Here is a 13150-nt window from a genome sequence, read left to right as displayed (position 1 = left end):
TGCCTTGCTAGAGGTCAGTTGGAATTCCAGTTTCAGTGCAGAACATGGATTAAAACAGAATTTATAAGTTTTGTATTTCAAACATAACGCACCAAAAAGAAGATATCTGAAAATCATTTTATTATCACCTTGTGGATATGACTTAAAAATGACTAGGTTAAAAATATATTTTCTCTGGGTATAAAAAGGTTTTGCTAGAAATTTTAATGAAATGGGGTCACCATTTATTTTATTTTTTTACAAATCCTCTTTTTGTACAGCTTTGGACACATATGGGAATGTAATTCTCATTAAAGTTTATATTGAATGTGTCTTCAATTAAACTTTTGCATTTTCTTCAGAATTGGGTTTAGCAGGTACCAAGTGAATACATTGTGACTAGTTGCAAATATCAAGGCAATCATAAGTATGTTCATCCATAATAGGCAAAATGGACTGGTTCACCACTGCATAAGATGCATACATACCATATGGAGGTATATATTTTTTAAAGCTAGCTACGAAATGCATATGCTAGTTTTTCAAACACCAGTCCAAACTTTCAATGACACCCTACAACATGACATAGAAAAGGTCATAACTCAGAATGTTGCTCAGGCTGTAGCTTGGGAGTAGCCAGATTGGATGCCCTAGGTTGGATAGCCTGAGGGTTCTACAGAAGCGAGTTATAGGCAAGCGGTTGACTTGTGCTCAGACAATTGTAACCACACATAGTTGGATAGAAAGACTGGGGAAGGATTAGTAATGATGTCTTGTAGTCCACGAGGAAGGGTAAGTGAACTTAACGGGCAGCAAAGGGATAAAGAAGTATGTAAGCATTTCAGGGGACACTACGTTTATTATTTAGTTAGCTGCTGCTGACTAAAGCTAATTTGTAAGTTCATGGTGGATTGCCTGGAAAGTACCCTGCACTTAAACTTACTTTCTGACAATGGAATGGAAAATTACTATGTTATTATGTAAGCAACCACAAATGAAAATGAATGGTTTAACTAACCTATGTCCTGGAAAACAGACATACAAATAAAAATTCATTCATACCATGTTTTCTATCTCATTTCTTTTTTTTGTTTAAATCTTAAAGTACTTATAGCTCTATTAGTCCAGTTGTAATATACTATGCTTATCTACTTTGTCATACTTTTCAACAATAAATTTTATTCTTTATTTGTAAATATATTGATATTAGTGTTGTATTTTTTTTTACATTTGTTTACGTTCCACAATTTATGTGATATTTATGACAATTCTAAAAGACTCCATTATGGACTATCAAAAGTCACTTCTTGTCATGAAAAGAACTTTTGCATTAATGTCCATTTTATTTTCCCTAACACTAGAAAGGCATAAATGATATCTGATAAGTAAATGCCATCTGTATTGTCTAAGTAACGCAATCATGTTTTGTGCATGTTTCTGTTCGTGACACTCTTAATTTGCAGAATTCAGGGGAGAGCCATATATAATATGCAATGGGAATCTCTTTGCGCACCTGTACATAGATGTGAATAAAATCCTTCTTGCTGCAACATGATAAGCAGAGAGCCCCATCCAAATAGAACTGCTGAGAAGAAGAGATTCTCCAGCACTGCAGTGCAAGCGATCCACCAACGCCGGGCAAATGCTGTCTGCAGAGAAGGTGCCATATCTGCAGTGTAAGAAGTAGCAGGAGGGCTGCAAATGGAAATGGAGCAGACAGCCGGAACTGATTTTTTTTTTTTAGTATCTGTAAATAAATTATATTGATTGTTACCACGTATTTATGCACAAGCAAAATAAAAAAACATTTTGATTGAGAGAGTGAGGTACTCAGAGAAATCACAGGTTACAGAGTGAAAAAGTTTCAACTGTTGCACATTAGCTTAACAATCCTATATGATTAGATTTAATGTACTGAGTCACTCATCAAGAATATTTGCGATCATATAGCAACTTCCAACGGAATGCTTCTTATTTGTACAGTTTGGACTGCCCTATATTAAGAACTGTGGATAGATTGCTGAGAGATCCTTGGCATGACCAAACTGTGTTGGTCCATATTGGTACCAATGACAGAATAAATGGATGATGAAGGAACATACTCTAGAATGTAAGCTATCACAGGCAGGGTCCTCTCTACCTTATTTCTCATGTTCAACTTCCTAGTCCATCTCTGATGTCATGTCTTATGCTGAATTTTTGTTTGCTTACTGACACACATGGAATTCATACTTCTGTCAATCCTAGCTGTAATTATTAGTTCATCTCATGTTTGTTTTATGATGCTTAATTGTATTCATTGTATTATGTTTATTCCACTCCTATATGGACCAACACAGTTTGGTCATGCCAAGCCTCTCTCCTATACCGGGCAGCACGGTGGCATAGTGGTTAGCATCTCTACCTCACAGCACTGGGGTCATGAGTTCAATTGCCGACCATGCCATGGCCTTATCTGTGAGGAGTTTGTATGTTCTCCCCGTGTTTGCGTGGGTTTCCTCCGGGTGCTCCGGTTTCCTCCCACACTCCAAAAAAAACATACTGGTAGGTTAATTGGCTGCTAACAAATTGACCCTAGTCTGTCTGTGTGTGTGCGTGTGTGTGTGATAGGGAATTTAGACTGTAAGCCCCAATGGGGCAGGGACTGATGTGAGTGAGTTCTCTGTACAGCGCTGCGGAATTAGTGGCGCTTTATAAATAAATGATGATGATGATGATGATGATATGTCATATATGTAAGATTACTGTCCGACAGAATCTGTGGCACCTTATAAATAAGCACTGATAATGAAGGAACGTACAAAGTCAGTTTAGGAATCTAGGCTGTAAGCTGAAAGAGAGGCCCCCGAGGTTGTATTTTCTGGAATAATGCCAGTGCCATGTACAACGAAGACAAGACAGAAGGAGCTTAAAGATAGTTAAACTCTTGGTTCAAGATGGAAGGTTGTGGGTTTCTAGAGAATTGGCTAAATTGTGATCAGGGGTACAATGTCTATACTAAAGAAGGATTGCACCCAAATGGAGGAGAGAGTGATCTAGTAAGGGAGAGAGTTCTGATATGGCTGCAAGAGGACAAGTTAGAAAAGTGGTGAGGAGATGGGGAGACTTATTGGCTAGTTTTACTAAGCTGTGGGTTTGAAAAAGTGGGGATGTTGCCTATAACAACCAATCAGATACTAGCTATCATTTTGTAGAAGGTACTAAATAAATAAAAGCTAGAATCTGATTGGTTGCTATATGCAACATCCCCACTTTTTCAAACCCGCAGCTTAGTAAATCTAGCCCTTATGTCTCATTTAGGCCCCTATTTACCATTAAGCAGCAATAAGATTTTCCACTTATAGCAAAGATCTAAAAAAAATAGGAAGAAATTGTGATGTATGTTTTATTAGAAAAATGCTTTATTAAAATAAATAAATCATTTCTGCTATTGGTTATCATTGCTATCGCCAGCGATATGAGGTTTGCGATAGTGCCTGTATCGCTACGATCCGTCTTAAAAAAGCTTCCCTGTGCTTTGATAGACAGGTAGAAGTCCCATCTAAATGGGTTTTCTACCTTTAGCGAGTATACCCCTAGACAAATCATATTGCAATATAAGAGGTAGAAATGCATTTATTTATTTTTTTCATGTAGGGAAAATACTGTCTGCTTTTGCATGTAGCGGACAAACACTGACAGATTAATTTTTACTCAGCATATTAGAGTTGAGCTAGGACAGGCATATCTGTCTGCACATTTTAAATTTGCGCGTCCCCCACCGCCTGCAGTGGAACAAGGTTTTGTCAAGGTGCAAATTTATTACATTTTTGCTTTGCTCCTCACTAAAAAAGGCCCTATATCAATTGTAGTGTTCAGTTCTTACAAAATGAAGGGGTAAATTTATGAAGCTGCGAGTTTCTGGCAGGTTTGAATAGTGCAGATGCTTCCGATAGCAACCAAATAGATTCTAGTTATAATTTATTTAGTACATTCTACAAAATGATAGCTAGAATCTGATTGGTTGCTATAGGCAACATCTCCACTATTTAATCCCAACTGAAACTAGCACCTTGATAAGTTTACTACTAAGTGTTTAAGATAGCTAGTATTAACAATTTAAACATCCAAATTGCAGGGCAAAGTGTTTACTAAGCAGTGATGTAAAGTAAAATTACACTAATGGCTTTTAGTTGATACCCATACTTGCCAACTTCTGGGAGACTCACAAAATAGTGAGTGATCTTGAAAAATCCCAAGAGAGTCTGTCAATCTCCATGAAGCAGGACCAAAGAAATGGTAGACAGAGCCACAACATAGGAAACACTGGGGAGTGTACTGGAGAGCAGCAGCCATTTTCTTGCAGTACACTTCCTCCTGCTAGAGTGGTGGCCATTTTCTTGTTGCACACCTCCTCCTCGTACGGAAGTGTGGCCGCCACTCATTAGCACACACACACACACACATATATATATATATATTTATGCCATACCGCCACTTCTCCACTGCTTTAAATGGAAAATTATCAAATTACAGTTACGCAATGTGGAATATCTAGTGCCCTGGATGGAAAAAGATACACCCCTTCAGTGGCTTGCTGTGCTATTTGCAGGTCTCTTAAATGATTTTTCAAAAGTAGGCAAGTATGGTTATGGTCAAAATATTGGCACCCCACTACTTTTTTCAAATAAATCACAGGAGGTGAAATTAATAACAGTATTTGGACCCCACAATGCTTTCTCTGTTAATATGCATAACTTTTGTTTTTTATTCTGAATTTAATACTGTATATGATTTTAAACATTATTGATATCCTAGACTTAATATTTAGAACCACAGCTTTTGTCAAAATAACTGCATCCAATCAATTTTTGTAGCCAAGGATGAGCTTCCTGCACCTCTCTACTGACAATTTGAGTAACGACTTGGATTGGTTAGAAAACTGTGAGTTGGGTTATAGCTCTCCAGCACTGTATAAATAAAATAAAATAAAATAAATAAAATGTATACAAAAGGGGGTTGCAGCCCATGTAAAATGTGTAACATCACTACATTAAAGTAGTGTGTGTAACAGAACAGCTTCCAGTAAAAAATAAACTATACTAGACACTGATTTGTTCCTCTACAATCCCTACTTTTTTTTGTGATCTAAAGATAAAAGTAAAGCCATAGCCAAAAGTTTTGAGAATGACACAAGTATTGGTTTTCACAAAGTTTGCTGCTTCAGTGTTTTTAGACCTTTTTGTCAGAAGCTATGGTACACTGAAGTAAAATTACAAGCATTTCATAAGTGTCAAAGGCTTTTATTGACAATTACATTAAGTTTATGCAAAGAGTCAATATTTGCAGTGTTGATCCTTCTTTTTGAAGACATCTGCAATTCGCCCTGGCATGCTGTCAATCAACTTTTGGGCCACATATTGACTGATGGCTGCTCATTCTTGCCTAATCAATGCTTGGAGTTTGTCAGAATTTGTGGGTTTTTGTTTGTCCACCCGCCTTTTAAGGATTGACCACAAGTTCTTAATGGGAATAAGGTCTGGGGAGTTTCCTGACCAATGTCGATGTTTTGATCCCTAAGCCACTTCATTATCACTTTTGTCTTATGGTAAGGTGCTCCATCATGCTGGAATTGACATTGTTTGTCACAAAACTGTCCTTGGATTGTTGGGAGAAGTTGCTCTTGAAGGATGTTTTTTGGTACCGTTCTTTAATCATGGCTGTATTCTTAGACAAAATTGTGAGTGAGCCTACTCCCTTGGTTGAGAAGCAACCCCACACATGAATAGTCTCTGGATGCATTACTGTTGGCATGACACAGGACTGATGGTAGCGTTCACCTTTCCTTCTCCAAACAAGAGTTTTTCCAGATGCCCCAAACAATCTGAAAGGGGATTCATCAGAGAAAATGACTTTACCCCAGTCCTCAACAGTTCAATCCTGTACCTTTTGCAGAATATTAGTCTGTCCCTGGTGTTTTTCCTGGAGAGAAGTGGCTTCTTTGCTGGCCTTCTTGACACCAGGCCATCCTCCAAAAGTCTTTACCTTACTGTGCATGCAGATGCACTCACACCTGCCTGCTGCCATTCCTGAGCAAGCTCTGCACTGGTGGTGCCCTAATCCCACAGCTGAATCAACTTTAGAAGATGGTCCTGGTGCTTGCTGGATGTTCTTGGGTGCCCTGAAGCCTTCTTCACAACAATTGAACTTCTCTCCTTGAAGTTCTTGATGATCTGATAAATGGTTGCTTTAGGTGCAATCTTGCTAGCAGCAATATCCTTGCCTGTGAAGCCCTTTTTGTGTAATGCAATGATGACTGCACGTGTTTCCTTGCAGATAACCATGGTTAACAGAGGCAGAACAATGATTTCAAGCACCACCCTCGTTTTAAAGCTTCCAGTCTGTTATTCTAACTCAATCAGCATGACAGAGTGATTTCCAGCCTTGTCCTCGTCAACAGTCTTACCTGTCTTAACGAGAGAATCACTGAACTGATGTCAGCTGGTCCTTTTGGGCAGGGCTGAAATGAAGTGGAAATGCTGTTTTTGGGATAAAGTTCATTGTCATTCATCTGACCACTCTTCATGACATTCTGGAGTATATGCAAATTGTCATCATAAAATCTAAGGCAGCAGACTTTGTGAAAATAATATTTGTGTCATTCTCAAAACTTTTGCCATGACCGTACACACTTTACTTTATGTCTTGCATTAAGCAAGACATCCTGCTACAGATCTCTGCCAGCTACCCAAGAGTCCTGATCCAAAGTAGGCAATTAAGAGGTTTTAGCCAGAGCAACCAGCAAAAAGGTGCTGCAGCATCTACACAATGCTCAGAAGTGTAAGTGGTTCCAGGTGCCAATAAAGAGACTGGTAGTAGCAGTAATATCCTCCAACAACCGACACATTTATGAGCTCGGGGACATTTAGTTGCTGGTTTGATCAAAGAGCACCAGAAGAATTTTTTCAGTCCCCAAAGCAGAGAAGAATCCTCAGAGCATTATGTTCCTGCAACCTTGCTTCTTAATATGAATAGTGTTCTTGTGACAAGGTGCAGTGTATGTGCCATGGGTGATAATTTTTAGCCTATTATAGATACATTAATTTGTTTGTGATGTGCTTCACAGTAGTTCTGGAATGTTAAATGTCTGAAATGGTCTTATATCCTTCCCATGTGGTGATTTCCAATTACGATTTACTTTGATTTTCATGATAAAGCTCGTTTGGAAATGTATTAACCAACTCTATATTCACTCTTATTTTGAAACCAAATAAAACATTTTAATTGTACACTGATGGATTTTAAATAATGTGACCTCTGAAGATGACTGATTACACCAAGGTTAAATTTAGTGTAATCTTACAACGGGGATAAATGTTTATGTCACTGATGTAATCAATTATTATGTTTTTGCAATTAAGAAAACAACTTTAGAGATTTAATGTACCATTGTGTTTATTAATTTACACTGTATATTGTGTGGAGCTTACAATCTATATTCCTTACCATACATATACACACAAGGAATAATTTATTTAGAAGCCAATTAATCTATTAGTTTATGTTTGTATTGTGGGAGAAAACCCAAACTATAGTTAGGGTCATGCTCAGAATATGACCCATGAGCCCAGTGCTGTGAGGCAGCGACGCTTACCACTGTGCCACAATGCAAGGGAGGCCTATTGCGATAAGAAAAGAAGAGGTTTATATCTGTGATAGGTGCAGTGTTTTTTTTAGGAAACATTGTGAAGTTGGACTATCTGTTCTGTGCTATGCTTTATATATCAGGGAGGACTTTAGGCAATCTGTTTAGACACTGCAACTGGTTTGTGAATTTTTCAAATTCTATGACTAATAGTTTCTTTGGTGATATGTAAACAGAAGTAGAGAACACTTGATCTATCTGATAGAAGAATGGTCATGATACTATGAAATAACGAACATTTAGACATGTTAAGCATGCCTTTTCTGTGAGTTCAGGTTTGAAAATTCACATCAGATTTGTGGATGAGACTATGTAAAATGGCTGGAAGAATTTTTTTTTTTATTATCATGAGGAGTGCAGTCCTTATCTATTATTTAGATGATAATTATGTTTTTGAACACAAGATGAAAAAAACCCAGTGACCAGATGGGCTTACTTTGCCACCCAGTGTGTTGGGAGGAAGAGGATGAAGGAATGTTCTTCTTACCGTTTATTTGGGTTTCTTTCTCAACATCAGTAACAGACTGTTGCTGACCACTCCTACTGGTGACCCCTACCAGACGATCGCCAACTTGCGAATTCCAAGTGCGCAGTAGTTGCAAAAAGATTTGGCAGCCACCACTAGGCTCCTTAGCAGCTCCTAGAACTGCTCACTTCTGGGGTAGCTGGCATAGCTGCTACAGCGCCTCTTTGCTGTGGGTTGGCTGGTACCGCTTGATCACTCACTTCAGATTAGGACTGCTGGGTAGCTGGCAGAGCGTTGATAAAGAGACGCTGGGTTCAACATAGGACAGCCGGTGAACGCATTAGAGGGTAAGCTCTTATCTTTTGGTCACAGGATACAACAGGCGATAGGTAATCAGGCTGAATCTTCCACCAGTGATGTTTACTTGCTCAAGGGGTCCTTACAAGGACCATTACACACTAGCTGGAGGTACTAGTGATCAACCAGAAGTACAGATGGTATAATACAGTTAAAATACAAAATACAGCTCTTATATGGTGTTTCTGACACACATGGTGGTAAGGTGTAATATATTCTCTAGTCTTAAATTTAACAAAATTCACATCAATCTTATTTCCTAAATTATTTGGTGGTTGCATTATTTGTGTATCTTGTGAATCTTTTTAACAAGACATCCAGGCTGAAAAAGTGTTGGTCAATCACAGATTACAAAGGCTTAATTAGCATGGGATTTCCTTTCTTCTAACATGGCATCAGTACATTTGCCACGATAAATATTGGCGCACTGCGCCACTAAGTGTAATAAATTTATAGAATAAGTTATTTCTTAGTGATCCAGCCACAATCGGTATTGAAGTTAATTTACTAACAATGTATTTAGATGCTAATGTCCACTACACCATAAGCAACCACGCCATGATTGATTAACTTTAACTATACAGATAAAAGATAATTGGCTGCTATAGTTTGAGCTCCTTAATGCAATGTTGAAGAGTAGCTCTCATTAATATCCATTGTTGCCAACAGTATATTAATGCAGTCCAGGTCAGATAATTATGACAGACCATCCTAGAAAAAAGGCAGCATTAGTTAAGAATAAATATGTGGTTTCCTGAACAAAGCTAAGAAAATTAAAAGGCATTAAGGTCATTCATCTACTAAATAAATATATTTGTGCCATTAAACCAGCACTGGTACTTATACAGACCAAAGGAGCAAACTAGAGTTCTTAAATGTATCCCTTCTTCTATCCAAGCCAGCAGCATGGTCCAAAATGAGTTCAAGTCTTCCAGTGAGCTGACGGAATCTTGCATAAATAACCACAACTGACCAATCAGTTATTAGAGACCTAATGCTGGCCTTTTTTTTTTTTATAACTCTATGTTGACCACACAATGAGTTGTATACATGACCAGCAACTGTCAAATGGAAGTTGCACCTTATAAATAAGCCTCTTATGATTATTCCAAAATGTGTAAAAGTTCCAGGAGCTTATTAGAACTAAAGATACAAGAAATGTTTTTTCTTCATCACAGTAAAAAATACTATTTTATTTTTTACTAAGCACATTAATGTTTTTTATGATAGACAAAAGAAACTTGTAGTTAGTTAAAATATTTTACATTGTCTGTAACCTTTTACTTAACTGCTATAATGGAATAGGAAGCATGTTTAACATTGAATTAAATTTTTAAATAAAGATTTGGTTTAAAAGGCCCCATAGTTATTTGACAAGAACATATGCTGGGATTCCAAGGTATTAGATCATGTGCACCAAACACAGCAAATGAATGTACACCTTTAAAGCTCAACTATAACTAGCTCCTTAACGTGAAGCCGGAGGACCGGTGGTCAGCAGTGTAACAGATGGAAAGTATTGCACTATCCCCATGTGGCTGTAACTATATACCTAACTCCCACACATTCCAACCCTGACTCTTTCACACACCCACTGCTTTCCCCTATCAAGACAGGTTCTGCCAAGAAATTTACTACAGCACAAAGGGTAACCACACGTATGTACACGTATATTGAACCACAACTATGTGCACATGTAGACACACTTAACTCATTTACAACTTCAACACAATACACTTATTTTTCAAAATCATAATTTGGATCAATTAATCCAAAAAAATATCACATCAGACAGTTCTACATATATAAGTCATTTATTCATTGCAACAGAGAACTTAAAACTTAACCATAGTATGTAAACAAAACCTATCACTCATTAACATTGTATACAAACACATGCACACCAAGTGACACGTGTAACAGTGAAAATCATTACATCAGCTACACAAAAAAAAGTATATTTACACACGACACTTTAATATATCCTACACTGATCTAGCAAAATAGTCTTTGTCTGAGTTTTGTATGTAGCCCACATTGTTACATACTAATAAGCTGAAAAGCTGTCAGTTGAACGCCACGTGTTAAGTCACATATCAGAAGAAAAGAAATTGGCGCAAGCTAAAGAATAGTAAGTAAAATAAAAAATAAGTAATTTCGTTAAACAGAAATAAAGAATCAGTAGAGCATGTACATATCTGTACTTACCTTAGGTATAAAGTTCTGATTCTACTAAACCAGATGTCTCCCTCAGACTGAGTGAAAGAAAGTAGAGGGCACAGACACAGGAAACAACTACACTACTTTATAAGGTATGGGACAGGGGGTGGGTGAGTTCGGAAGGGAGGAGAGAAAAAAAATATGCTGGTCAGAACAGAGGCTAACAACACGTGGAAAGGAGGAAAGGAGCTGCCTGAAGGAAAGGCAAAATTTGATACATGCAAGAAAGACTTTTAGTGCTCAAAATGTGAGCAAAGGCAGGAAATGATTACAAGCCAAAAGCGTGGAGGACACTGGCAGTTGTATTGTTACAAGCAGTAAGAAAAAATTGCTATTGTTAACTGCAACAGTAATAAATCTAACATTTAAATATATATTTAGATAAGGATTTGACCGGGATGGAGGCTGTAGGAATACTTTAGAAATCTGAAATGGCTGCTAACAGAGGACAATAGCTTGAAAGCATGCAGATACTTGTACATGTTTACAGAATAGTTATTTTCATGCATCAAATTGCATTTTAGGTTACATGGTCACTTTAAAGAAGTTAGTCACAACCTGTGGCTTGCCAGCTACTGTGAAACTACAAGTCCCAGAAAACCCTCACACTTGAACTTTCAGTTTCACAAAATGCAAATAGGTGCTGACTGCATAAATTTAAGGGCATGCTATATATATATATATATATATATATATATATATATATATATACACACACGAATATTGCACAATTTAACAAAATGAAAACGTGGAATAAAGAGTGATTAACCATAACCCACCCTCCCTCTGCATTAGGCATCTGATCTAGTTTGACAGGAGAGAGAGCAGTCTGTGCTGCTACATAGGTATGGTCTGTATGTGTCAGAAGACTGGACATAAGCCATACATTTAGCTGTCACATACAGTTCACCCTCATCCCAGCTGCTTCAAAGGCTAGGATTTGCTCATCTATGACAGTGCTCTCCTCTCTGCTTATGATGTGGATTGAAAGTCAAAGAAACAGTGGATGTGGGGAAGAACCACAAATAAGGACTACATGCAGGGGTTGTCCAAAATTAAACAAGTCATTTAAACAACAAAAACTGAAAAGAAAAACAGGGCACGTCATATATTAAGTGTACTTGAATTAAATCTTCCAAAGGCTGGTGTTAGGATTGCATTTGACTGATAACCAGTGCTCACACTTAGAAGTCGAGGTGAAAATCATTGGAGAACCCACCATTGACAGCCTGCAATGAAATAGAGTAAAGAGAGCATGGAGCATCTAAAAGACACCGCATCTCGTCTGCAGTCACTTACGATTGTAAGTGGGTATGGGGTCATTAGAACCAATGAGCTCCATTCCCTTTAATCCCTTATCAATTTTTGCGCTTTTACGAGCATTAAAAACACTGGTAAAAGCATGACTTTTGATAGCAAAAGGTAGTGGTCCTTAAGCTCAAGGCCTTCTGTGCATATAGCTCCACAAAAGCGTAGTAAGTAGTAAAAAAAAAACTATGTACAATACACAAGATGTTATAAATAATAAAATATAATCAGATAGAAATAGTTTGTGGAGAGCACCTTTGATTGTTTATCTAGAATCTATACAGAATTTATACAATTTACGGATGTGCTAATTTAACTAATCATCAATTAGCAATAAACAGAGATCAGATTTAATGGCCTAGAGTAAAGCAAATACAATGTTACCAAATATATCTCTCATAAGACATGATTAAAACATTTCAATTAGTGATGATTCACCCACAATAGCCTTTTCTCAAAGCATAGGTTTAATGCTGTAGTAATAGCAGATATGCTTCCTGCATATTTCCAAAATTCATCAAAAGACAATTGTTTAAATGTGGTTTTCATTTTAATGTGATTAAATATATAATTTATATAATGAGAAAAACATGGTTAACTTAGTGGTTACAATTAGTTCTCTCTCATATTGGTATCTGTAAAGTACTTTTAGTAGCAGGCCAAGTTTCTTGACAGCAACTGGAGCAATATAGCAGCACTTACTGGTTATAAAACAGACTAACCAAAACTACAAATTGAGCAACATAATAAAACAGTAATATAATACAAAGTATGTGTTTTATATTGAAATAAAGTGCAATTTGTTCAATTACAAATAATATTTTTCGTTTGCAACTGTCATCTACTCAGAATGAAGGCAGCCAATTTGTACACAGAATAAAGATGTATGAGAATGCAGCCCATGAATTCACTAGTACCCAGTGACATGACTGGGACATAGTAACTAGTGAGGTATGTTGTGCCTCAGTGATGTCACTAGTTCCTTGTGAATACACTGCATTAGGACAAGTATTGATCCAGCCTACAAATGTTAGGCGATGTGACCACTATAATGTTTAAGAGATAAAAAGCATAAAAAAAATATAGTTGAAACTAACTTGTGTGTAAGTTAAAGATTTGCAGCATGATAAAAACTG

The 13150-nt window shown here is 37.2% G+C and overlaps 1 protein-coding gene across 1 annotated transcript in view; it reads right to left on the bottom strand.

Annotated features, from left to right (window-relative positions):
* The window catches only part of SLC43A1 (solute carrier family 43 member 1), a 56448-nt gene extending 44220 nt beyond the window's left edge, over positions 1-12228 (bottom strand). Inside the window, exons 1-2 of the mRNA XM_075217209.1 lie at positions 10695-12228; positions 1493-1726 (exon numbers count right to left, since the gene is read on the bottom strand). Coding sequence (XP_075073310.1) covers positions 1493-1646 — 154 coding nt within the window. The 5' untranslated portion in view covers positions 1647-1726; positions 10695-12228. The remainder of the gene's footprint in view (positions 1-1492; positions 1727-10694) is intronic.
* Between the last annotated feature and the right edge of the window lie 922 nt (positions 12229-13150).

Source organism: Mixophyes fleayi, chromosome 6 (assembly GCF_038048845.1).
Source record: "Mixophyes fleayi isolate aMixFle1 chromosome 6, aMixFle1.hap1, whole genome shotgun sequence".
Classification (NCBI taxonomy): Eukaryota; Metazoa; Chordata; class Amphibia; order Anura; family Limnodynastidae; genus Mixophyes; species Mixophyes fleayi.
This window is presented reverse-complemented; position numbering and strand designations above follow the sequence as displayed.